General features: G+C 48.1%; 1 protein-coding gene across 20 annotated transcripts in view; it reads right to left on the minus strand.

Annotated features, from left to right (window-relative positions):
- Positions 1–27,666, minus strand: part of PRR5L (proline rich 5 like) — a 73,595-nt gene that overhangs the window by 31,912 nt on the left and 14,017 nt on the right. For 11 of the 20 annotated variants that reach the window (XM_060606378.3, XM_078433376.2, XM_060606385.3 and 8 more), the window contains 4 exons: positions 26,138–26,265; positions 20,975–21,263; positions 19,562–19,642; positions 5,183–5,231 (listed from right to left, as the gene is read on the minus strand). In XM_060606378.3, coding sequence (XP_060462361.1) covers positions 5,183–5,231; positions 19,562–19,642; positions 20,975–21,138 — 294 coding nt within the window. In that variant the 5' untranslated portion in view covers positions 21,139–21,263; positions 26,138–26,265. Of the gene's footprint in view, positions 1–5,182; positions 5,232–6,585; positions 6,713–19,561; positions 19,645–20,974; positions 21,264–26,137; positions 26,266–27,666 lie in introns of those variants that run through there. The other 9 variants (XM_060606377.3, XM_060606394.3, XM_060606397.3 and 6 more) reach the window with 4 other exon arrangements.

Here is a 27,666-nt window from a genome sequence, read left to right on the forward strand (position 1 = left end):
TTCCAGGCAATCGCCGAGGAGATTAAGCATGGCGGAGCTGCTGACAGGGAACGCGGCTGGCTGGCGGGCAGCCCCACACAGTGCAGCCTGGGACATCCAGGGGTCCTTCTTGCAGCCCCCAGACTGGCACCACCCCATTCCCTCCCCTCACAGTGCCCAAGCAAAGTTTGTGAGCCACTCCCAAGTTTACAGACTCCACAAGGGCTCTCTTCCAAGTACTGGCCAAATCCAAAACGTAACCTCGCAACGATCTTCTCTCCTAAGGGTATCATCTTCCCCCCTTGTCTTTTTGCTGGAGCTCAGCCCACTTGTTCAAAGCCCCATCTCTTGCTCCCCTCCATCCACCTAATCACCCCTTTCCTTTTGGGGAACCCCATGTGTTTGGGAAGACCTCCCAGGCTGACCAAAGAGGAGCTGAAACTTTTCGCCTCTAGTCAATTTGGGTTTGGAAAAAAAAAAATCACATGAAAGTGATTTTCCCCAATCTTTATCATCTCTCCACCCAGGAAGAATCTGTGGATTCTTACAAGTCCCACCCAGCTTTGTCCCTACAAAGTATACTTATCCTGGGCCTGTTTGTAAGCCTTTACCATCCACTCAGGTTTTCAGCTAACACTACCCTGTGTGGTACCCGCATAGAGGTATCCACATCCCTGTTCTGTCTTCAATGTCAAACTTCACGGTGACCATGACACTTCCATGGGTCTCCTCCTTTGGTTCTGCCATGTGCCACAAGCCCTTAATGAACCTTCCCTGATAATGATGAGCTAAGAGGGACTGGCCTCCTAGGGCTCTCACGAGACATGAGCAGTAATGGAAGTATTTAGATCAAACACTACCAGGCCATCTGTGGCCTTTGGGCACTGGGGTGACTAAATTTCCCCTTTTCCTAGGTACTATCTTGTTCAGAGCGACTGACTAGAAACTGAGTTTCTGTATCAAGCAAAACTCTAGTTTCACCAAAGGGAATTTAACTTTCCGGGCTTGGGGTAAAAACTTGCAACAAACACAACACAGCCAGCAGATACAGGAGCACAGAATACTCTATCTGCAGCCACTCCCCCCACCCCCCCACCCCCTGCCCATCCCCATGCCCTGCACCACCAACGTGGTTAACCATTAATTAGGTGATAGAAAAATGTAGAGCACTTCCGATCATCATTTCCAAAGTTCTAAGGAAACAGTTATCCCACAGAGCTGTCTCTATGATAGAGTTCCCCTGGGAAACCCCAGCTTTCCTTCCAGGCCCAAAACAGAGGGAAAGAGAAAATTCAACACTGGAAATGTCAGATTTTTTCCCGCCAGTTTCTTATGGAAATCTCTCTATGCTTCTGTGGATCAAATGGCCTGTCTTCTCTGTGTGCAGACACAAGATAAGCACTCTTTTCCCACCTGCTTCCCCTCTGCCTTCACCTCAGGTCATTTTCATTATTCCTGACTGAAGATACCCTTCAGTGAATCTTTCCTTGAAGCTACAAATTGAGAATGCTCACCTTCAAAAGCAGAGACACAGAGAAGGTTCTGCAAGTAGAGATCTCTGGGTTGGAGAGATGCGACCCAACCCAACCCAGAAGAGATCTCTCTGGGTCCCAGGAGATGCGAGTTCATCGCTAAATGCAGATGGCAGGGAGGGGGCACCCGATCCTTCATGTCACACAGAAAAGCCCAGAGCCCAAAGAGCCCATTCATCGTCCTCTCCAACAGCCACATCCATGGCTTTGGGGTCTCACCTCCACCCTCATGATCTGTTCCTTATTTGTCCATGGACTTCCCCTCCTTCCTCCTTGCTGGAGGCGTGTTCTTTCTGGAGCCCATTCAGACTTTTCCTTCTTCACAGCACGTCTGCTAGTTGAATGTGAAGGCTGGCCTCTATAGCCCTCCCTCCTGGACCTCCCTCCTCCCTCCCATCCTCCTTCATGGACAGTTCTTCCTTGCATGGCTTTGGAACCAGCCCACCTTCAAGTGGTGCCCAGCATTGGGCTTTCCAAACCTGACTCTCTCTTGAACCACCTTCACCATCTGGCCATCGCCAGGGTCCCCTAAACTGTTATTCTTTGCATACTATTTTTCTTAAATCAGTCCACTTTTTAAAACATAAATATGTTTAAAAAATGAAACTATAGCAACATCATTTGCCATAAACAGAATGTAACTCAACCATCAACTCGAGGCAAAGAAAAAAAATTTTATGAAATCCTAATCAGTGTTCCTAGCTGAAGACACTAAGTTCGAGGCATGCTCTCTCTTTCTGAAACAAGGGAGATCTCCAAGTCCTGCAGGAGCGTCAAAGATACAGTGGTGCAAAGCGAGACTCTCCCTGGGCACAATCTGAAGCATGAAAGGAAAAGAAAGGAAAATACATTCTAGCCATGAAGACCAGTATTACTTAACGTCATTGTGCATACCACCTAATATCATCTCCTGTATCTGTGGTAGACAACCCCTCCCTCTCTCCCAAGAAACTTCACTGGGCATCTCTTATGTTCCAGGTACTTTCCAGGCACTGGGGAGCCAAACACCTTTTTTTTTTTTTTTTTTTTTTTTTTTTTTTTTAAAGGGCTCTGCACCTACAGGAGACTTAAAACCTACATTTAAATAAACAGCGTCCAGGATAGCTTTCTCTCCAGTCTAATAGTAAGGAAAATCCCAGATTCAAAACTGTGAAAACCAGTTCCCACCCCACACCCCCAGAAAGAGACTCAATATTCACCAAGCCGTTTCTCTGATTAAGCTCTCGATGGAAAATGACATGTGGTTATTAGTTAAGTGGCTGGCATACTTTGTAAGCAGCATTAACCGACCCCCCCAAACCTCAGGGCTTCCCAGATAAACAAGTCCCCACCCAAGTGCCCTTTCCCACCCATCCTAGGGGTAGCCCCCCGTGCCAAAAGACAACTGACATTTAAAACCCGATTGAAACCACACCAAACTCTGTCTACTTTAAATGTCAGCGAGGAAGGCTGCCGGCCTGGCAGGTTTCTTCAGGACCAATTGAAAAACCACTTCTCTGTAGTTGGATTTAAAAATCAATCACTCAGACAGCAAGAGAAGAGACTGAGGACAAGGCTGACCTTTGAGTCAAGGGCAACTGAGATGATTCACATTTGTAACTAATTACCTCTTTCTTAATCTTTATGTCTGTCTCTCCCTGGACAGGGGCTTTTTCTTTCAAGCAGCTGAGACATCTGACCCGATAGAATTCCAGGCTGCTGTTGGGTCTTGCTTTGTCCATATTTATAGTGGCCATTCTCTGCTGTGTGTGTGTGTGTGTGTGTGTGTGTGTGTGTGTGTGTGTGTGTGTGTTTAAAGGACTAACATCTGTCATTCTTTAAAAGTGCACGTAAAAATGTAAGCTTCCCGAATGTTGGTAAGGAAGAAAAAAAAAGAATGTCAGTATTGTTTTTAAGATCTAAAAATTCTTTAACCTGTCTTAAATAAAAGTATGTTCTCCGTGGGTATAGAATAGCACCACCAACCTGAAACCAAGATGTTAGGTATTTTTATGTTAGTTTCCCATTAAAAGGGTTGCACTTTAGAATAACAAATACGCATACAGTTAAGTTTAATAACCGCATTACTCTGTCTTCCTCTGTGCTAGTCACTGTTCTGAGCACTTGACAAATAACAATTTATTTAGTCCTCACGACAATCTTATAAGGTTAGGTCTTAACACCCCTGGTTTTATAGAACAGAAAACTAAAACACACAGAGGTAAAGCAACTTGCTCGAGGTCACACAGCTGGTAAGAGGCTATGCTGGGCACTAAACTCAGGTAATCTGGCTTTAGAGGCCACGATCTTGACCACTCCCCTACTCTGTCCCCCACCCAACACCCACACTATGCGCTGAATGCTTTGCATGTGTTATTTCACGTAAACCAACGACCTCTAAGGTAGGTCATATTTTTGTTCCCATTTTACAGATGGGGAAAATGAGGCATCTTGCCCGAGACCTACTCAGCTAATTAGCAGGGAAAAGTAGTAACTCTGACTTCACTAAAGTATCAGTCAGTTACTCACTGTCAAACAACACATCCCCATGCCCTCTCCCACATGCCTGTGGGTGGAGTCAGGAAAACAACTTGTGTCAGTCAATTAGAAACTATCCTCTGAGGGGCATCTGGGTGGCTCAGTTAGTTAAGCTTCTGACTCTTGATTTCACCTCAAGTTAGCATCTCACAGTTCATGAGTTCAAGCCGCAGGTCAGGCTCTGCGCTGACAGCATGGAGCCTCCTCGGGATTCTCTTCTCTCCCTCTCTCTCTGCCCTTCCCCTGCTCATGCACACACAACACTCTCACTCTCAAAATAAATAAAGAAAAAACGAAGAAGAAGAATAAACCATCCTCTAAGGGAGTCTGGAACCTTGAGTTCATTAGCCTCATAACAACAGTGTTTGGGCAGGAGGGGTGTCAGGTCGCCGGATCCAATCATCTTTAACAGAACAGACTAGGAGGCTTAGCGACAAGAAGTCACTTGGCTGAAGGGTACATACAGTTACACCGAATTAGATGCCATCCCCGGGGGGTGAGAGGGAATGTTGCTAGAGGAGCAGTTCCCACAGTGTGGTCTGAGGTCCCATATCCCCAGACCTTTTCCACAGGGTCAAAACTAGTTCCTTAATGACACTAAGCCACAATTTGCCCTTTTCCTCACATCTTCCATCAGTGTACCGTGCAGGTTTCCAGAGACCACATGATGTGCAATGTCACAACAGACCGAATGGGAAACAGACAGGAGGATCCATCCGGCTATCTTCTATGAAGCCAGATGGTGCAGAGATTTGCAAACGTAAAATAATGCCTCTCTTCTATTTTTTTTTATTCTGAAAAGTTATTTTTCACAAAAATGCTATTTAGACTAACATGTAATAGGTTTATTATTTAAATGACTTAAATATTTTTAAGTTTCTCAGGTTCAGTTTCCAATATGGTGAAGACAGAGATAACCCAAATAACCGATCATTTTTAAGAGCGTAAGGATGACCAAGAAGCCTGAGAACCACTGCCCAAGACTGTAATCTCCATAAAAGCAGGGACCACACTGGCCCTGCGCATTATCAGGGACTCGGCATATGTAATTTTGGATGTTGAAGGAATGCCCAGGTGTATGGTATTGGCCATCCCTTTAGGTACATGTATCCATGTGCACTATAATGACAGATACTCAGACTCACACAGCTTACCTGGAAATAGTCTGTAATGAATGATCCAAGTTCACTCTTCAGCAGCCTCCTGGGGAGAGAGAAACACCATCAAGCAGCCCATGATAGTAGAGCTCCCGGTGCCTAACTCACGGATACATACGATGATAGAGTGCTCCCCAGTGGCATAGGGGCCAAGGCCAGGTCTAAGAAAGGAGTGTGCTGGGCTCTAATAATACCTCTGTACCAAAGTTATTATGGGATTCAGGCAATGGAAGTCCTAAAAGGGTATCTGTTCCTTAGTTCTCTCTACAAAGACAACCATCGCCAGAGGGCAGTCGCGGGAGATTCTAATTCTAATAGAGTTGGTAGAAGCAAGCTAGGGGACTCTGGCTTCATGGGAAGCAAAAAAAAAAAAAAAAAAAAAAAAAAAGAAAAAAGAAAAAAAAAAGAAAGAAAAGAAAAGGAAAGAGAGAAAGAAAGACCATAATTTTGTAATCTTCCATATTTGTAGACTTTATGGTTTAAAACATATTTTTCATGCATTCTTCAGCCAAGGATTGAAGAACTGTAAAGTATGTGTGAGAGGAGGGCAATTATTATCCTCCAATATAAGTAAAGAAACAGAGGCTCAGAGAGGCCCCCAGTGGCAGAGTGAAGATTCAAACCCAGGCCTTCTGCAAATTCAACATCTTTCCCCATAATCCCACTCTGTCTCTCCTCCAAATCCATCAGAGACATTCAACATGGTGCCATAGTTTGGATGGTCTTACCACCCCCCCCAAGTGACTGAGGAAGTCGTTCAAAGGGGGCTACAACAGGGAAAACAGATTTTATTTATCCAGTTTATTGAGCTTCCCTTGACATGCCAGACACTGGGCCAGCACCAGGTGGAGGGAAGTGAACAACCAAGACAGATGAGGTCTCGGTGGTGTGGATCGATAGTGTGTTAATAAATACACTCGCAGGATAATTTCAGAGAGTCTTTAGAGCTAAAAAAGGATTTTAAAAATAGAGGTGTTGGCACCAGGTCCCCATCTCCCTGTGACAAATCGTGGGACCGCCCTACTGATCTTTCTTTAACTTGATCCAAACAAGGCAATGAATCTAAAAACATGAATAACTGGCTCTCTGGATCCAACGTGCTCCCTAGAGGGTACACTCCTCATTGACTTCAAATTGTTTCACCCCACCAGCCACGGTCATTAAGGAGCAAAGGCTCAGCCTTCTGACAACCCCCGCTGGATATCAACTCCCCCGCCCCCAAAATGTGTTCCCACATGTTCTCCGTGTCCTGGAGAAACAGGAAGTGACAGTGAGGTATCATTATGTGCAGATCATCGATGCAACGGGATCAAAAAAGAGAAAGAGACACCCATGATCTCAATTCTCACACCAGAAAGAGCCCTGGAAAGCTGCAAACACGGGTTGCACACGGAAAATACCTTCTTTTTCCCAAGACAGACAATGTGCCTGTGTGGATACCGCATCTTGAGATCCAATTTAATGGCAGTCTCCTGGAAGGCCGCCCCATCAACACAACCCAGAAGCTCTCCCAGATGGTGGGCAGGTCTGACAGAAACAGGGGAACCTTCATCAGTCAGGAGGCTTAGGGCAGGTTGCTCATCGCTGCTCTTGGAGGTTAGAAGTGTCTCTCAGACAGAAAACAGAAACCTGGCAGGCAGCCACAGATGGGGGCTCTCAAACAGGAAGAGTCAGAGAGGCTGCTTCTGACTGCTGGCCACTGGGAAGTCTTCATGGCCACTGGGAAGCCTCAAAACCATAGGTGAAGAAGCCAGGCTTCCTCAAAAGGACTTAGAAAACCAAGTCCTAATAATGGGCTACTTCAAACAAAGTTTCCCACACACATCTCAGGTACCCATAATGCTGAGGGGCTGACACGGCTCTGAGACCAAATAATACGCTATGGAATTGGCATTCTGAGGAATCTGTGCTGGGAAACTCTGTGCTCATGAAGATGCTTTGGGTAAAATGGAAGGAGAAAGAGGTTAGGGGTAAGGGTAGTCCTTCAAGGTCAACAACCATGGAAAACCCTACTGGAGCACGTTGGAGGAGGGACCTATGCAAATGTAACAGTTGTTAATGGAGGCTAGACATGGTTAAACAGGCGATGACTGCCCAGGGACATTTCACAATGGCACTCTGAGTGCCTCCTGATGTTACCCAAGTGAGGAATCCAAGAAGTATCTTCCCCTACCTATCAGGGCATGCAGAAAGGCTGGGGCCTCCAGTGAGGGGGAGATATAGCACTTTATGGTAAGGCGAGGGCTGCAGCAAGCCATGGCCACAGACAGAATTCTGCAGAGCGTTAAGGGAACACAAAGCATGGGGTAGAAATCAGCTGATAAAGGAGCAGAGGCTAAGGAGTGAACCTGACATAACCACCAAGACAAAGGCACAGAAGAAAGGACTCTGAAGCTACGAGCAGCCGCACCAGGAGCGATGGGAGGGTGATGGATGGGAACAAGCCACAGACCACAGAGAGCTGCTTCCTGCACACTGATGAGGGCGATCCTCAGTCCTTTACCGAGGGGGAACCTGCACAGGAATGTGCACAACAACCCGCTTTATAAACTTAAAGCACCATGGACCATTTATAACCAGGTATGGTAAGAGAATGAGACACTTGTCCTTTCATCTATCCTGAGTTTAAAACCCTGTCCACTAGGTATTATTGTTAGACCTAGCTGAACAGAACTGACCCCATCGGATCACTGAAGCCAACATTCTGTTATCCCGGGTAGGCGTGTCAGTAAGTTGCTCTGTCCCTTACAAAACCTGTCGGACTTCTGGGCATGCTATGCATTACACAAGGTCACTGCATATGTGTACAGAGTTTTTGCTGCAGGAAAATACAGGAATCAATAAAAATGGGCACCAATAGTGCTCATAAAAAATTGTGGTTCATTCATACAATGGAATTTTATGCAATTGTTAGAGACAGAGAGAGGGAAGAACTCTAATGATACAAAAATTAATTTTTTAAAAATGCAGGATACAGGGGCGCCTGGGTGGCTCAGTCGGTTAAGCTTCCGACTTTGGCTCAGGTCATGATCTCGCGGTTTGGGAGTTCGAGCCCCACGTTGGGCTCTGTGCTGACAGCTTGGAGCCTGGAGCCTGCCTCGGATTCTGTGTCTCCTTCTCTCTCTGCCTCTCCCCCACTTGTGCTCTGTTTCTCTCTACCAAAAATAAATAAATGTAAAAAAAAAAATTTTAAATGCAGGATACAGAATAGTGTGTATAATATGCTACCTTGTGAAAAGATAAAAGAAAAGGAAGAATATATAGATTTTTATTTACAGAATACCAATGAACTCAGTTGTCAGATCTGCTCTCTTCACTTGCTGTTCTGCAAGAGCGATGTGATTTGGTTTCCAACAGGCCCTTTGAACTAAAATAGCACCTTGATTTTTAAACCATGAAGCGTGTATGCATTTAAAAAATTATATAGAGGATTATATATAAATACTGGGTTTGGTCTCCTCTTTTCCATCTCCCCAAGTAAGGACACGGAGGAAGCAGAAGTTGTTGCTGGAAATTTGGTGGGGCAACAAAACACTTTAGCAAACTTTATTCCCTGAAGTTAGGGGATATTCTCCTACAGATCAACCCAGTCTATGGACCTCCTATGAACTGTTGATTATCCCCAGCTGCTTTTCCATATCGATGTTCCTTACATATGCCTAAGGAAGGTCTGGGAGAAAGTCCACTAAATTGCTGTTATAATAATTATCTTTGCGGGGGCTTGAATGAGAGCTGGGTTTCTGGGGTACAGGAGAGGGAGATTCTTCAAGGTACAACTCACTATATAAATGTTTCGTACCCTGTGAGCAAAGTCCTATTGAATTTTTAAAATTTAATTTTTAAATTTTAAAATTTAAATTTTTAAAAATTTGTAATAACAAGAACCACCCCCAAGGTTACCACGAGATGCAGCTGCGAAGGAATTCTGGGAGTGAGTTCCCATCAAGGGCGTGATGTCAGGAAGCAGGCAGTCCTAGGGAACGGAGAACCCCACAAGCAGAGAACCTGCCAACGCAAACCCTCCTCAGCCTGGCAGCCTGAGAATTCAACTCAGAGAGAAAAGTGGGGAGGAAAGGCCAGAGCTGGCCCAGCCATCGGAGAGCAGACTGCCGCTGAGTCATACCACAAAATCTCCAACCTGTTTCTCTACTCGGTGTTTATTCTGCTTGCACTGGGTTTACAAGGAACGAGTACTTCTGAAAAACATGATCTTAGCTGAACTGAGAGAAAGAGGGATTTTCCACCCCTCTGTCATGATACACCATCCCCAGGGGGAACTTGGCAGTCGCTTCCCTCCAGAGTGACTGATAAGAGAAGAGAGATCCATGAATTCATTCACTGAATCACAACCATTTCCTGACCACCTGCGGTGTGCCAGCCACGGTGCTAGACTAGACGCTAAGAGAAGGGATAGGCAGGGCTCGGACAGTGATTTCTTCTCACCGGGGCCGTGGTCTCAGGAGGCACCAGGTGCACCAACGTCTCCAAAAATGGAGAGCGTTAAGTATCAAGGCATTAGAGGTATGCGGACCTACATTCACAGAAAAACAACTCACCCTGTAACTTCCTCACCAACTTTGCCAGTTTAGTCTGTAAAGCACGAGAAAGAAGAGCAAAGCAGGAGGAAGACAACAGAATTAACGAGCCTATGGTTTGTGGTTCCCTAGATGCAAAAGACAGGAAATCTCTGATCTCCAATCCTTACGATGCATGCTCTGTCTCAGGCACGGGGGCCAAGAATCCAGCATCCCTCTTCCACTTTTTCCACCCTTTCCTAGGGTGTTTTCCCTGAAGACAGGAAAGTAGGGACTTATTGCAGCAAATAAATAAGGAAGAAGAAATAAACTGCTCTTAGGATGGAGCTGGACGATCTTTTCCCCCAGTTAAAGCTTCACTAAGCACTTACTAGGTGCCAGGCACTGTTTTCCACAACACACACAACATGTGTTTCCTCCTGTAAGCTAGAAACAAAGCCATATGGTTGTAGTGACAGCTCCACTTTTTAAGGAAACCAATGCTCAGAGGTCACTCAGGAGGGTGTGCAGCAAGCACAGGACGAGATGGGAGGAGCCTCACAGAGCGTGAGGACCAAGAGGCAGCTCCTGGGCCTCAAAACTGTTGTCAGCAATAACCTTTGTAAGTCAATGTCCCAGGTTAGTCCCTTGTATCTGCTCCCCAGCTGGAGTTCAGGGGTAATGAGGATCCCTACTCCGCAGATAGCGTAAGGGTTAAGGGAGTTCATCCTAGACCAGTTAGTTCCCAGAAGAAGCCTGGCACACACAAGACTCAGCAGGTGCATATTCTACCCAGGGCTGCAGACCCTGAAGCCCACACTCCCAAGGACTCAATTTCACTGCTTCTTGGCATCTTTTTTTTTTAAGAGAGAGAAAGTGCATGCATGAGCAAGGGAGGGGGCAGAAGAAGGAAGGGAGAGGGAGACAGAGAGAGAGAGAGAGAGAGAGAGAGAGAGAATGTCAAGCAGGCTCTACGCTCACCACAGAGCCTGACATGGGGCTTGATCACATGACCCTGGGATCATGACCTGAGCTGAAATCAAAGAGTTGGATGCTCAACCGACTGAGCCACCCAGGAGCTCCAGCATCTTCTTAAAAGGACAGCTGGGCCAGCATTTCCCAGACCTGACATTAAGCACCCAGGTGAGACTCATGAAGGGGCCTGGACACTAGGGCCAGACCTCACTGATTTAAGGGTAAAGGCATAGGATGGGGCCATACTTGGGGGGAAATGTGGCTGTGACGAAGATGGAAGTAACATCTCAGCTTAATGAGATGCTTCATCTGTTTCACGTACGGGGCCTCCATGCCAGGTTTCGTGTGGAAACCGAATCCTAAGCTAACCACCACCACCCCTAGTGGCAGCTGCAGCCACGGAGCCAGAAGAAGGAAGTGGGGCCTCAGGAGTAATGCGCCCCAGGAGTAATGGCAAAGAAACACTTATGTGGACCCGGCCCCAAAGCGAAACAGAGCATGAAGTTCAGTCAGAAGCCAAAAAGGCCACAATAGGGAAAGAAATGGGGAACCACTCACTGGTCTGTATTATCTCACCCCTTCTCCCTCCCAGGCTGACTGGGCGAGACACCACCCCAGATGACAAGATTTCCTGTTATTACACAGACTCGCCATCTCGCCCCTCACCGTCTTGTCAACTTCCCACTTCTGTGGACTCGAAAGTAAACAAGGCCCTGCTGGAGCTGGATGCTGGTTGGGGGGCGTGGGGACCACAGGGTGACAGGCAGCGCAGGAGCGGCACGAAGGATGTAGAGAAACCACCTCGGGTATGAGCCATGATCTCCCTTGCACGTGTGGAAAGACCCAAAGCAGCAAAATCCCAAGGGATGACGAAGCAGTTTGGAGACAGATGCCACGGGGCTCGTGTTTAACCAGCACGCGTCAGGACAGCCAGATGAGTTGTTCGACGTTTCTGTGCCATTTGGGAATTAGGGGCTGCCCCACGTACTCAGGCCCTCCAACCTGGCCCCTTGGCGGGGTCCAACCCCACTTCCTCAGGATCCAGGAACAGCAGGGGACCTGCAGACTCGGTTACTGATGCTATGCTGATCAGTGTCCCGCCGACCCGACTGTGAAATCCTCCGAAGATGAGAGACGGGGCAGAGACAGAGAGGGAGAGAGAGAGAGAAGTGCGGCTCGAGCTCACCCAAAGCCGGGCTCAAACTCACAAACCGTGAGATCGTGACCTGAGCTGAAGTCAGATGCTTAACTGACCGAGCCATCCAGGCGCCCCAAGGAAGTGGCACCTTTAAGCACTAACATGGAAATGCCCCATTTCCTCCTTGGGTCCGTTCTATCGGGGCCACTGGAAGTGGTGTCCATGACTCAGGCAAAATGCCAGGACTCCCATACATCTCAGTTTCCTGCACCCCAGTGGGTGGCACTGGGGACAGTGAAAAAGATGGAGGAAAGGTTGACCTAATTATGTCACACGCACGTTGCTAGGCAGTTGACGCACAGGGCTGCTGATTCTCCAGTGCCTCTGTGGTAGGAATTTATCCTCATCTGCAAGATGAGACAGACGCTCAGAACCTTGCCCAGGGCCATGTATACAGATCCTCACTCAACGCGAGGCCAACCTGAAAGTCAGTCCATGGCACCCCACAGGCTCACAGGGGCAGGTAGGCAAGGTGGGTGAGGGAAGCAGGTGGGCATGAATAGCGGGGGGGCTGTAGTGGGCTTCTCTAAAGCCAGCAGCCGGGCCTTGGCTCCTGGAGGGGAGCTGATCAGTTCCAGGCCAGGCTGCACATCCAGTGCTGCCCGACGTGAACTTTCCAGAGAGGCCTGGATTTTTAGGGGAGATATCCACATTTCTAAACACTGTGCAGACCAACCACCACACGGGGCCAGCCCCAGAGGCTTCCCATTTGTCACTTCCCTTTAGCTACCCTTCCCTCCCCCAAAATCAAATGTGTTTACCAACCGGAGCAGAGAGAAAAACAACACACACTCAGGCAGGGCCACCTGGGCTGAAAAGAGACTCCACCTCAAGCCCTCCCAAAGTAGGGCCCTCAGAAGACAGCACCCTGCTTCCCTCTGATGTGGTAACGATTCTGTGCCCTGGGACGTCAGGCCTAAATCTGGACAAGGCCATCTCTGTGTGCCTCCTGCAGCCTACTTACTAGAAGTTTAAGATCACGGGAGGCTCGGGTTCAAATCCCAGCGGTATGACTCTGGGCAAGTCGTCCCATTTCTCCGTGCCTCTATTTCCTCATCCGCAAGACAGGGATACAGTACCCGTCTCATAGAGGTGTGGTGAGTTTTAGAAGAACTGACACAGTGAAAGCACTCAGAAGCAAGCCTGGCACGTACTAAACACTACGTAAATGTCTGCTATTATCATCACCTCAGGGAGTCTCGCCTCAAACTCTGCCAGCCTGTGGGCCGCGGCCAAAGTCTCCTCCTTTTCCAGCTCTTCCCAGCTCTTCCCCGGGGTTGAGGGTCCTGCCACAGTCACCAGGCTCCCTCACAGAGATGGGAAAACCTGAGGTGCGTTCCCTTCGGGGGGACTCAGGCAGCCAAATGACTCAGAAGGAGGGCGTGTCGACTCAGAGTCATCAAAGATCAAGCATGGTTCTTGGAACCTCCTCTTTCCTTGAAAATCTCTGGGGTTTCCTCCATGCTGCCTCCCTCCCAACAAGAACAGAAGCAGTGTGGTTGGAGACAGAAGGAAAATGTGAGTTTCCTGCCTCAGGCCAGCTGCAGATAACTCATCTCTGGTTTCCGGAACCCTTGTCTCTGAGCATTCATTTCTGCAGAGAGAGAAAAAAAAAATCCTCCTGGGGGGAGAAGCAGAGGGTGGGAGGCCATGGAGACAGAAGTACAGCAAGGAGGTCATGGCCTCAGTTGCCCTTTCCACCTCACCCTTGCCTGCTCATCCTTCAGATTTCAACTGAGGTGTCACCTTGCCCCAAATAATTACGTGCCTATCCTCTGCCCTCCCCCGGCACTCTGGATTCTGCTAACACCCCACTGAAGACACAGTAGGGTCACCACCTACGCAGGGCCCCCCACTCACTCTGTAGGAAGCTCCCCAAGAGCTAGAACCACCTACTTCAATAGCTTCCTCCAAACCTGGCCCAGTATCCAGTACAGCATCCACCAATATCCACTGACTACATGAATAAAAGCACCAGTGGCCTCTCCCTCCACACACGCCCCCCCACCAATCAAAAACTGAAAGCACTTTCAAGAATCTACTTGTACAGGTTCTCGTAAGAACCAGCAAATGTAAATCATAGGTTTCTCATACTTCTCTAACTCTTCGTAGTCACACACAATCCGTAGAACAGTTGGCTGAAAAGGAAGGAGGGTGCTCCTGTGTCAGAGAGGTTTGGACAGTCTGGTTCCTGAGAAAACCCAGGGAACCCAGGCCTCAGACCCAGACGCTTCCCCACTGCCAAAATGCAGCCACATCAGGATTGAAGCTGGGAGGGTATTAAAAACCACACGGGGGCACCTGGGTGGCTCAGTCGGTCTTGATTTTGGCTCAGGGCATGATCTCACGGTGCGTGAGCTCGAGCCCCGAGTCAGGCTCTATACGGACAGTGTGGAGCCTGCTTGGGATTCTTTCTCTCCCTCTCTCTCTGCCCCTCCCCACTCACGCTTGCTCTCTCTCAAAATAAATAAGTAAACTTTAAAAGCAAACAAACAGAAAACCACATCAATGCCCCACGGAAAACCGAAACCAACAGGATACTCAGGGCCAGCCCCAGTCAGGGCAGATGGAATTTGAGGGCAGGCAGAATTGTGGACGGTGATGACCAGCGATCTCACTAGAATAGGTCTATTCTAAACAGTCATTTTCTTGCCTCTAGGGATATAAGAATATGCAAGGCCTGCTTTAAGGCAACTCTGATTTACAGTCTTCATACTGAATGACCATATGCCTGGATGTATTTGGGAAAAATTGCTGCTTTATTGAGGTGTGGACATTCCTGATCAATTTGCTCTTAAAAGGTCTCCACATCTTACTCTTGATCTAATAATGTGTTTTAGAACTTGCCCATCCTTACCGAAGTTCTTCCCCGTAACTACCCCAAACTCTACCTGCCAAAATTTAAACTGGAATTCATTCTTGATAACTGAAGGACCAATTGTTTGTACTGACTGCATTATAAAACCTAGTTACATAAGGCCTCTACCTTCCTGGTCATCCTTTGCATCGGCTAATGTGTAAATGAATTCACATTTCCTGGGTACATACTAACTCCGCCATTAGAAAGAAGGCCAGGGCTGGCCAGGGTGGCCTGAGGAAGCTGATTTCGGCTTTGACTCTGGACTTGGACAGTCCATCAAAGTTGATTACCATTTGGCTTGAGTAGAATGGAGAATGGAGTCATTTCCTCTCACTCTTGTCTCTGAGGAAAGGAGAAACAGCTGGCTCCTGGTTGGAACTCCGGCTCACCCAAATTTCAAGTCCAGCACATTCTTGGAGGGGCCTGTCCCGGACCGCTCTCATTCAAAGTGAGCTCCCCGCATCCAAATTGCTAGAGAAATCTCTACACAATTCCATTCATGCAATGAGTCATCATACTGCCCCTCTGCTCTCACCCATCATTCATCACTTCATTATTACTAAAATCTCACAATAGTAGGAATAATAATGGTTAACATTAAAAAACATTTTTTTTTCAATGTTTATTTTTGAGAGACAGAGAGAGACAGAGCGTGAACAGGGGAGGGGCAGAAAGGGAGGGAGATACAAAATCCGAAGCAGGCTCCAGGTTCTGAGCTGTCAGCACAGACCCAGATATGGGGCTTGAACTCACAGACCATGAGGATCATGAATGACCTGAGCCAAAATCGATGCTTTACTGACTGAACCACCCAGGCACCCCAATAATGGTTAACGTTTCTTATGCACTAGATCCTGGACTAATGGTGTGTGTGGCATTATCTCAGTCTCCCCAAACCACCATCAGGTTGACGCTATTATTATCCTCATGTTATAAAAGGAAAAACAGAGACCAAGAAAAATGAAGTAACTTGCCCAACGTCACACAGCTAGTCTAAGTCTTGATCCCCAGTCTCTCTGAATCGGGACGCTACTCTCTTAACATGTTCAGAAATTTTATTGGACCCACACAGATCTTCTGGGACAAAAACCTCTCACAACTGATTGCAAAGTGGGCTTGAGAATCACTAGTCTCCCCTCCTTCCACATTCTCTTCTCTACGTGCCTACTGTCCGGTTCCCCCACCCTCACATACACCCTCCCCACCGGTCATGCCTCAACCCTGTTGAGTGTATGGACCTATTCTGCGAACAGGTCTTCGAAAAGAGCAAAGAAAAGGAAAATCAAAGCCCAAATGTCTACCTGAATGTAACCAGCGAGTGGCATGCCCATTTTGGCATTTTAATTGCTGAACTAAGGGACAGTGGCATGTATTTCTGTGCAGGCACTTGCAGACGTGGGCACACGTGCCAGGCCAGCTCACTTTACTCAACTTGGGACCAGGTCACACATCTGCCCAGGGTGTGCTTCACATTCTCAGTCATGTAACTCTGAGTGTGATGTGAAAACCCATCTCTATTTTAATCACTATCCGAGAGAAGGCCAGAGAATAGAAGGTCCACAATCGTGGCAACTCAAACTCTGGTTTTTGACAGTTTTGATTTATTCTGGACTCAGGTCATATCTGGACAATCAGTGTCAAACCCCAACTACATGTACCTCTCACCAGCCTGAAAACTGCCCCAAACATAGGGAACTAGACCCAACACTGGAAGGGAGTTTGGGGGAGGGTGTTACGCCTCTCAGAGGGGTGTTAAGAATCACAGCGCATGATGAAAGATGGGGTCCCAGGGGCCTCGCAGAAGGAATACAGAAGGAAACACCAAGACCGCCAGGTTAACCTTTCTTCCAGCCTAAAACCTCTCGGACTCTACAATACGGTACAAAGAACCTAAAGCCCTACCCTCCCAGTGACGATATTTGGAGATGGGGACTCTGGGAGGTCATCAGGTTCCGATGCGGTCATGAGCATGGGGTCCTCAAGATGGGATTAGCGGCCTTATAAGAAGAAACACAGAGAGGCTGCTAAATACGAAGGAGAGGCCTGTAAGGACGCAGTGAGCCGGCGGCTGGGAACTGGACTCTCACCAGGGACCGAACCTGCTGGCATCTTGACCTGAGACTTCCTAGCTTCCAGAACAGTGAGAAATAAATGTCTATTATTAAACCCCCAGTCTGCGGTATTTGTTATGGCAGCCTGAGCAAACTAATACAGGTGCCTGAGTCAGCCAGGAGTTCAGATCCTGACTCCACCCTTTACACAGCTGGGTGACCTTGGACGAGTCATTTGATTTTTCTTATCCACAATTTTATGGATAAAATATGAGAACCATGGTCGCCTCACAGGGCTGTGAGGACAGTTGAATGGGCCGATGTATGTGAAAGGTGCCCAGAGCTTTTCCTGGAACATCCATCCCTCACGCGGCCTTTGTGCTAGAACAGTCCCCATCAGCAATGACCTGATGCACGCTATGGTTCATCTTGCCAATAGGTAGCCTATTGGTCACATTCAGCCCACAGATGTGTTTTGTTTGTCCTGAACTAATGTTTGGGGGAACTTTGGGTTATTTAATCAAATTTAAAAGCCAGGAAGTTTCATGCAAAAAAAAAATCTCAAATTCTGTTTGAGAGATAGGTTGACATGTCACCGGCCCTGTGTTCTGCCAGGGCAATCCCCTCTCATCAGAAGGTGACCTCTCACCTCCATGCACCCAGGCGACCTCACCCATTCAGAACACCCACTTGGCACCTGAAGGCTTCTGAGTTAGCAGCCCCTGGGCTGAAAGGGCTGGTGGAATCTGGTGTGGCCAGTACTTTTCCTAGTGCCCACGAACAAAGATTTTAAGTACAATTTCAGGATCAGTCTTCCAAAGTGAGGAACAATTAGCACATTCCTGAGTCACTGTTTTATTTATTTTTACTTCCACTGTGAGCTCAAGAACCCTCACAGAGAGGCCAGGATCTTAGTTCTTGGAGTAAAATAGATTTCTTACAACCCAGAGGTTGGCTGACCTAGCTTTGCCCCTGTCACTCAAGTTTGTGGGGCCTCAGTTTCCTCCTCTGTAAAAGGAGGCCTTGGGCTAGACAAGCTCTATTGTCTCTTCCCATATTTGTGTAATTATTAGGTGGAATTCAAGCTCCTGGGTAGAAATTCAACACAGCCTGGTTTATTTCGGAGCCCTAAAGTTTTTAATGAGCTCTTAAAACACCTCACTGACCCTTAAAATAAGACTTAACTAAATGTAAACAGGACTCAGATAATGGCCTTGTTTATTGTTCTGCTCCCTCCAGGGTTGGGGCTTTAGCCTTGATGTTCTGCACTTAACACACCAGAACGGCTGATGTACAACCTCCTGTCCCCAGGAGGTCCTAGTGCTCTGGGCCCTGCCTGCCTCTCTGCCCTCATTTCACCAAGACACAAACCCAACCACCCACCCCCCAGCCTCTGGTATTCTACACACGTGGGCCTTCTTTTGGCTTCTTGCTCACTGCCACCACAGGACCTTTGCACCTGCAGTTCCCACCAGCCGGAACCCTCTTCACCTAGTTAATTCCCACTGATCCTCCAGAAGACAGCATCGGCAGGACATCGCCACTCCTTGGCAAGAGCAAGTCACGCTAACATGCTTTCATCACATCAGCTGCATCACAGGAGCTGTCAAAGCGGCTCTTTAACGTCTTACTTGTATGATTAGTTGGCTAACGATCATCTCCCTGACTGGATATAAATGCCAGAAGAGCGGGGTCCACATCTATCTCTGCTCCAAGTTGTCTCTCCAGTGCCTGGCCAATAAGGAGGCACTCAAATATTTGTTGAACGAGTGAATACATTTACGAAAAGCTGACACTATTCTACTGGGAAGATCCTGGAAGGCAATAAACCCCTCAAGGACCACGTCCTGTTGAGGGCTGTATCTCCAAGACGTAACGGTAATGACAGAGACAACATGGACAGTAATAAGAGCTATCAGTTCTCAGTGTGCTCCAACCCTGTTCTAACAGGTCATTTATAGAATAACTTGATTTAAACCTTCATAAGAATCCTATGGGGGCACCTGGGTGGCTCAGTCGGTTAAGCATCCGACTTCGGCTCAGGTCATGATCCCACAGTCTGTGAGTTCAAGCCCCGCGTCGGGCTCTGTGCTGACAGCTCGGAGCCTGGAGCCTGCTTCGGATTCTGTGTCTCCCTCTCTTTCTGCCCCTCCCCTGCTTATGCTCTGTCTCTCTCTGTCTCAAAAATAAATAAAAACACTAAAAAAAAAAAAAAAAAGAATCCTATGGAAGGAGGCACGTTTCTCATCCCTGTTTCATGTAAGAGGAAACCGAGGCACAAAGAAGTTGGTAAGTCACTTGGCCAGAAGTGTTAAGTCACAGACCTGTATCTGTGAAAAGCTAAGTGAGGGGTATAAACCACTTTATACCAAGTGGGTAAGTCACTTGGCCAGGTCTTAACAGAAGTGTTAAGAGTGACAAAATCCCAAGCAGTCTGGTTCCAACCACGAGGCCATCTTGCCTACGATGGCACCAAATGGTTAAGGAGGGCACAATACATCTTTACACAGTATGTGATATCTGCCTGTGTATCAACCCTCTGCCCCCCTTACAGTTGTTATATACATGAATAAATGGATGAACCATCTATGGATCAGAAGTCTAGACAGGTAAGGGTCTCAGAACTTAATAGCCACATGAGCCACATCAAAGTCAACAGAAGCAACAAGAACCAAGCAGACAAAAACCTTAAGATAGGGCTCCCCGTGGGGGATAGTCCCCCTGCCCCAGCTCAGTCCCACCAGGGGAGAATAGTCCGTGACCTGGCCATCCACGTACCTGATGTTTTCGTTCAGTGCATAGAGTTCGTTGCTTTGCAAGCCACCCCCTTTGAAGACGTTGATCACGGCAGTCTGCACACTACAGGGTAAACAGAAATGACCCCTGGTTAGAGGATCTACCTGCCTGGGGCAAACTCAACAAGCAGCTCTGAGCTAAAGGCAAGTGTAAGGGCCAGGAAGCACATGGCACAAAAATGGCCCACTTTCCATCCCTGGAAACCATCATTTCCTTCCCAGGGTCCTTGGAGAGAAACAAAGACCGAGGCCAAAAGGATCCAAAAGCAGCTCCTCTCCCTCCACTCTCTCAAAGGCCTGCAGGTCTTCCTCGCTTGCCTCGCTGGTGGCCCTGATGGCAAACAGCACTGATCAAGGGCAGGTGGTGGGATCTGCTCTCAGGATCTGTGCCTGGAGGAATCCAAAATGGCGCTTGCTACAAGCAGGAGCCAACTGGGTTCCTTCACCTAGAAGGTCCCTGTCCTCACAAGGCAGCCTCCATGCCTGGGGCTAATATAAAATGCTAATTCCTTGCCTTTAAACAGTTTTTCTTTGGAAGAGTTTCACCGAGGCCAGCCTCTCTTGCCCCTTCCATTCCCCCTCCTGTGAGGTATAGGGGGTTAGTCCCTCGAGGAGCCACAGTTAAGTCTTAACCCTAGGTGCCCTGAGACTCCAGCCAGGTATTTCAGCAAGGAGCAGATTACAATCTTGTCTTTATCAAGGATCCAAAGCCTTTTTTAAAGAACATGGATCCATCCATAGCAGAACGTTTCACAGCCCCCTCTTCTTCCCCATCAGAAGAGGTGCGCATTCACTGAGAAAATCCAAAATGAACCAAAGGACAAAGAATTCAGGAATGCTTTAAAATAGTGATGCATTTAATTCATCCAAAGAGTAACTGCTAGATTTGAAAAGTAGTAGCCCACAGGAACACAAGACGCAGTGTTGATTCAGTCGCTACTCGATGCTTGGTGTACAAAAAGTCAGCCAGACACCCATAAAAGCGCAGTGTCTCCTTTCCCATCCACCTGTGGCTCACAGGTACGGCTAGTCCTTGGTTTATACCCCTCACTTAGCTTTTCACAGATACAGGTCTTATCTTCCCAAATAGGTTATAGGTGACTTACATGGCCCCAGCCCTGGGTACTCGAACAGTCTTGGGCGTGACTAAGGAGCATGAACTGTCACTGTAAATTCCAACCCAACTGTCCCGGACTGGCTAACAGACTCTGGTAGCCCGGAGGCCCCCGGTGGCCCACCTCGTCTCCACCCAAACAAGGCAGGCCAGCGGATACGGTCTCCGCAAGAAAATGTGCCTGTATACATAATGCCGACCTTCTGAAGCAGGGCTCTCAGGAGGAGCAGACGCTAAGCCAGTCCCCTGGCCCTCCACCCCAGGACTACCAGCCCCCGTTACCTGTTCCAGGCCGAGCTGGAGCTCAGCTGCAGGGCCTGCCGTGTGGCTTGGAAGCGGGGCAGATCGCTGAGCACCGGGGAGCTCATGAAGCGTGGCCGGGGCCTGCGGAAGGAGCCCATCTCGTGGAACGCGGTGGGCACACTGGGCGCGAAGCCACGGGTCATAAGTCCGGGGGAGGGGACGGCTTCTCCTCTGTACCACAAGGTTCCAGCGGCCCACGGGCAGGGGCTTCTTCCGGGGCTGCCTTCCGGCCCTCAGGCTTTCTTAAAACCACAAACTTAGCCCACACCTGAAAAGAGAGGAAAGCTTTTATTGAAAACTCCCGCGTCGGGCAGAACATTTCTTAGACGAGGTTGGCTGGGATTTTCTGGCCGCGCTATGTTAAAAACAACTCCAGTGTCCTGAAATAACATCTATACCCTACACGCTCCCACTCATGCATTTATACGGGGCTCCGTCTGGTTACCCCAAAGTGGGAAGGCAGCAACAATGGGAACAGGTTGAGTCAATCCTACAGAAAAGTGATTTCTAAGTTGTGCTTGAATGTGGTTCTAAATGCCTACAAATGCCAAAGCATGGGCACTGGCTGGGTTTCTGTAGACCCTGCAACATTGCGCATTAAAGAGATGGCTTTTTCAAAAATGCCTGGGGGCGCCTGGATGGCTCAGTCGGTTGAGCTTCCGACTTTGGCTCAGGTCATGATCTTGTGGTTTGTGAGTCTGAGCCCCGCGTCAGGCTCTGTGCTGACAGCTTGCCCAGAGCCTGGAGCCTGCTCTGGATTCTGTCTCCCTTACTCTCTGCCCCTGCCCCACTCACACTCTGTCTCTGTCTCTCTCAAAAATAAATAAACATTGGGGCGCCTGGGTGGCTTGGTCGGTTAAGCGTCCGACTTCGGCTCAGGTCATGATCTCACGGTCCGTGAGTTCGAGCCCCGAGTCAGGCTCTGTGCTGACAGCTCAGAGCCTGGGGCCTGTTTCGGATTCTGTGTCTCCCTCTCTTTCTGCCCCTCCCCTGTTCATGCTCTGTCTCTCTCTGTCTCAAAAATAAATAAATGTTAAAAAAAAAAATTAAAAAAAAAATAAACATTAAAAAAAAAAAGTGCCTCAAGGAGAACACAAAAACTCCTTCTCTTGGCACTAAAGACCTTCCATGATATGCCCTTAGCATGCCAGCCCATGTGTATTGCTCAGTATTTTCCAAAGTATCAATACCTCCTCACTCAGGCACATCCCACCATCCCTTACCTGCCATTCATTCATTCATTCATTCATTCTGTAAGAGCATATTTACTGAGTGTTCATTATTTATTAACCACTGGGAGCTGTAAAGCATCCAAAGATTTCTAAGATGTGATCCCTGCCCTCAAGAGGCTCAAGGTCTATTGAGAAAACAGCTATCTGTGTATTCACACACACAATCAATATTTATTTTCTTTCCTGATTTTATTTTTTTAATAACTTTTAATTCTAGTTAATTAACTTATAGCATTGTATTGGATTCAGGTGTACAACACAGTGACTTAATATTTCCATACAACACCCGGTACTCATCATGAGAAGTATATACTTTTTTTTTTAATTTGTTTATCTTGGAGGGGGGAGGGGCAGAGAGAGAATTCCAAGCAGGCTCTGTACTATCAGCGTGGAGCCCGATGTGGGGCTCGAACTCACATCATGACCTGAGTGGAAATCAAGAGTAGGACGATCCACTGACTGAGCCACCCAGGCTCCCCAGTAAGTGTACCCTTAATCCCCAACACCTACTTCACCCACCTCCCATCTGGTAACCATCAGTCTGTTCTCTGTAGTGAAGGGTCTGTTTCTTGATTTGCTTCCCTCTTTTTTTTCCTTTGCTTGTTTGTTTTCTTAAATTCCATATAGGTGAAATCATACGGCATTTGTCTTTCTCTGACTTACTTCACTTAGCATGATACTCTCTAGCTCCGTCCATGTCATTGCAAATGGCAAGATTTTGTCCGTTTTATGGCTGAATAATAGTCCATTGTATATATGTATACACCATATCTGCTTTATCCATTCATCAGTCGACGGACACTTGGGGTGTTTCCATAGTTTGGCTATTGTGCATAATGCTGCTATCAACATACGGGTGCATATATCCCTTTGACTTAGTGTTTTTGTATTTCTTGTGTAATTACCTGGTAGTGCAACTGCTGGATTGTAGGGCAGTTCGGTTTTTAAGCAATCAATATTTATTGACCACACCCTATGCAACAGCCACTCACTTACGTATCCGGGATATAATGGTGGCTCTGGACAACATGGTGGCTGCCCTGTGGAGCTTACAAACCGGTAGGCATGGTTCCAGCCTATGCTTCCTCCCTCTCCCCACCTGGACTATATTTACTGCTTCCCTTCCCCGGAATTCCCTTCCTTTTCCTTCCCCTATGCTTATCTAAATCTACCCTACCTTGCAGAACTAGGTTCAAGGATACTGTCCCCTGAGCAGTTCCTAGGACTTAATGACTTTGTGGCTAATGGCAATGGCTTTGGAGTGAACCCGGGTTCGAGTCTTAACTGGGCCCCTCCCCAGCTGTGTGACCTGGGCACACTGAGTCCAAGAGTCCACAGCTGTTAGCAGTGCCAACTGCACAGGACCGATGAGAGATGACATGAGATGGTGTGTTGTGTGTCCAGCAGAATGGCAGACCCAAGACCCTCGAGCGTGGTCCTGTTTCTGCTGGAGCCCAAAGCTTGCTTTCCTCACAGCCTCTATTCCTTTCATTTCAGTCTCTGACTCTCCAGTGAACCTAAAGTCTAAATCACTGAGTTAAAATGAGTTTGGGAGCTGGTCGGAGTAAAGGACAGAGGAAACGGCACCAAGGTTAGAGTCACTTTTTTCTCGAGGGGTTAGGGTTGAGCCCGGACGTATTCTCAAGGCCACCTCTCCCACCAGCTAATGCTGCTGTTTCCCACGAACCAGTGCTGGAAGAAAAAGATGGATCCCAGCCATACACGTCAGTCTCCAGGTGGAGAGGGGAGTACATTCTGCAGTCCCAGCTACAGCGTCTGAAGAAGGAGGAACCAAGGGGCCGCCCCCAGTTAAACATGCTGCTCCCGTCAGCAGAGGACTGAGGCTTGGGGATGGGCACCCAGGCGATCCATCAAGAAGGCATGGGAGGTGCCAGATGCTGTCTGCAGACAGCGGGCACGCTGGCAATGAACTGGCAAGACCAAGAGCCAAAAAAGGAATGGCGTGGACTACCTCTTGGAAAAAAATTTTTTAAACGAAAGCAGGCTCATGTACCATTTCCTTTTCGAGTGATCTGCCCCTCCACCTGCTTCTCAGGGTGAACCAACAGTAACAAATTTATCGGTAAGTACCACAGAAGTCAAAACAGGCCTGCTCCATTTCAGAGAGTCTCAATGGCTACCCAAGAGCCACTAGAATTTGGAAAGATCTATGCAAATCAGTGAATGAGGCAAAGAAGAAATAAAACCATGGGGCCCCTTCAGAATCCTTACTCCAGATGGCTTCGGGATTTAACTTGCCTGGTAAAGGTCATACTATTAAAAGAGGACCCATTTTGCCCTTCTTTAAATGGGCCTGCTAAGTGCAATACATCTGCGTAATTACAGGATATTAACTCCATTTACGAGGACCTTAGACTCGAGGTGAAGGAGCCGCCTCCCACTCAGAGGCACTCGTGCAGGGAAGTGGAAAGGTGAGCTGAATGGATCATCCAGGTGTTTACTTCCCGGCTTCCCGCTGCAACAGCCACTTCTCCAGGAGGCTGTGCGACACTGAGGACCACGGGGCCGGCTCCTGTCCCCCTCTGCCGCTCAGCCAGCAGCCCCCAGGCTCCCCACTGCAAGCCGGGCTGCGTATCCAGCAAGGCACACAGACGGGCAGCCCCATTGGCCTGCGTCCCCTTTTAAATAAGGATAATTTTCAGCAAAAGAACAACGAGCTCGGCTCCCATGACCTTGTCCCTGGGTGTAGAGTCACACACGACAAGCAGGTGCCTCTGACTCATTTCTCACCCATACCATCTGCCACCCTCAGACCCTGACTGGCTGAAGACCATCGGAAACCGCCTTTGTTTCCACCATTCCTGCTTCCAGACAGAGCCACGAGGCCCCCCCAGAGCCCTGCCGAGAGGGGCTGCCAGCAATGCTGGTGGGATGACACGAGCGGCCTCAAGGTCAAAGCCGGTGCGCCCTGGATCCACCGGCTACCACGCTGGCCCCTCAGGCACAGGCATGTCCTGACCCAAATAGGACAAGTCAGAAAATGACAAGACGGGCGGGGCCCCCGTTTATAGACGACAAAAGTGAAGCCCAGAGGAGCCTGGCCAGTGTCTCTGAGGTCAGAGAGCCAGCACTGGCCAGAACTCAGGTTCCCTGACTCCCGATCTAGAAAGTTCCCCAGGCCCCACCTGGGCCATTCTGTAAACTCCTCAAAGAGAGTCCCCAGCGCTTACTCGTCTCTGTATCCCCAGGCCTAAGCTCACTGCTTAAGATACAGACCAAAGAAGGACGGGAACGAATAAGGAATCAACTGCCTGCCTGTCGTGGTGCCAGGTACGGTCACAGCCAGTGACTGCCTTAGGGATGTGTGAGGATAAAACGAGTACCTATTTGTAAAGCACTTAGATAGGACGGTGCACGGCAAATAGCAAGTGCTAGGTAAGTGCTTGTGAAATAAATTAAATACTTTGTTATTTCTAAATCTCCAAGCAATGACAGCAGCTGAAATACAAGAACACGTCCCCCCTGCTTCTGGCGACCTCAGCAACATCTGGAAAATACTCCGCTCGGGAGGATGCGAGGCCTCCAAGCTGCCGTTGTGGTCACAGAGTACTGAGGCCTTGCCTCCTCAGGCCTTGGGTAACTCACTTATTCACTGACCCTTCACCTCCGTGTGGACATCCCTCAGTCTCAGAGTGTTTCCACACAGCCCCACACTTGTAAATCTTAACCTAACCCTACAAGGCAGGTTGAGTAGGGATTCCATAGGATCGGAACTCTAAGGATACGTGATATGGCCATGGCTGGGAGGCTACGTGGTCAGGGAACCAGATCCCACCCAAAGTCTCCCAACCTCAAACCTGCCCTGCCAGGAAATTCTTCTTTTTTCCCTATATATTTTAAAATATTTTCATTAAGCAACATACGTAAAAAAGAGTTCATAGACACATACAAACACATGTATCTTAGGGGCACCTGGGTGGCTCAGTTAGTTGAGGATCTCAGGTGATCTCAGCTCAGGTCTTGATCTCAGGGTCATGAGTTCAAGCCCCGTGTGGGGCTGCCCGCTGGGCAAGAAGCCTAATTAAAAAAGAAAAAATCAATTGCATGTATCGTAAACAATAATACACTACCACCTGCTTAAGAAAGAATGTTTCCTTGGAAACCCCATGTGTTCCTATTTTTCTCATAATAGCACACCTCCTTATTTATCACGACAAAGGTACACACATGTATACCTGTAACATACAAAGTGAGAAAGGCTTCTCGCTCTGGCCACTGAGTGTGGAGAAGCTCTCTGCCCAGAACTTTCTAAGATGACAGAAATGTTCTATATCTGTGCTGTCCAACGTGGTGGCTACTTGTGGCAGCCACGTGGCTATCGAGCACTTAAAATGTGGCTAGTGTGGCTGAGGAAGCAAACTTTAATTTTATTTTGTCTTAATGTGATTTTTAAGGCCATATAGATGTGTACACACGGTATTTCAATTAAAATGGGTAATTTGTTCTTTCCTTTTAACACATCATGGCTACCTTCCCACAGCACCATGGATTGATCTATTTCATTCTTTATAATGGTTTCTTTATTCCATTTAGGGGACACCATATTTGATTTAACCAGTCCCCTATGGATGGGTATTTTGGTAGCCTCCAGTTTTTTTATTACTGCAAAGAATGAGCATATCTGCCAGTCTCAGGGATCCTGCCTCTTACACCCAATGCCACGGCAGCCAGAAATAGCACTGCAGAAAGGGACTTGAGAGGTCTCTTGCCTGTAGCTCCGAAGGATGGGTGGCTTGGGAATCAGGCAAGCCCTGGCACCAATGTTCATTCTGCTGCTCACTGACTGTGAGAGGCAGAAACACTGGTGTCCCAAAGGTATACTCACTTCCTAGTCCCCAGAACCTGTAGATATTATGTTAGGTGGCAAATGATGTAATTAAGTGAAAGATCTTGAGATATGGAGCTCATCCTGGATTATCCAGGGGGGCCATAAATATAATCACATGTCTCCTTATAAGATGGATGCAGAAGGAGACTGGGGACAGAAGAGGAGACACAGATCCACAGGAGGAGGTGATGTGAAGACAGAGGCAGACCCTGGAGGGATGCTGTTGCAAGCCAAGGAATGCCAGCAGCCATGAGAAGCAGCTAGAAGAAAGAAGTAGATTCTCCCATCGTGCCTCTGGAGGCAGTATGGCCCCGTGACACCTTGATTCTGGCCTTCTGACATCCAAAATTACAACAGAATAAATTTTTGTTGTTTTAAGCCACCAAGGTTGTGGTCATGTCTTATTGCAGCCACAAGAAATAAATACACTCACTGTGTGGCCCTGGGCCACTCTGAACTGCAGTCTCTACATCGGAAAAAAGGGGAACAGGAAGTGTGACCCTGGAGCGTTGCGGTGTTGAGAAAGATGATTTAGGAAGTGCCTGGCAGGGATCCGGGAACTACTGGGCACGACACAGGTACAGTGGAGG

Source organism: Panthera onca, chromosome D1 (assembly GCF_046562875.1).
Source record: "Panthera onca isolate mPanOnc1 chromosome D1, mPanOnc1 haplotype 2, whole genome shotgun sequence".
Lineage (NCBI taxonomy): Eukaryota > Metazoa > Chordata > Mammalia > Carnivora > Felidae > Panthera > Panthera onca.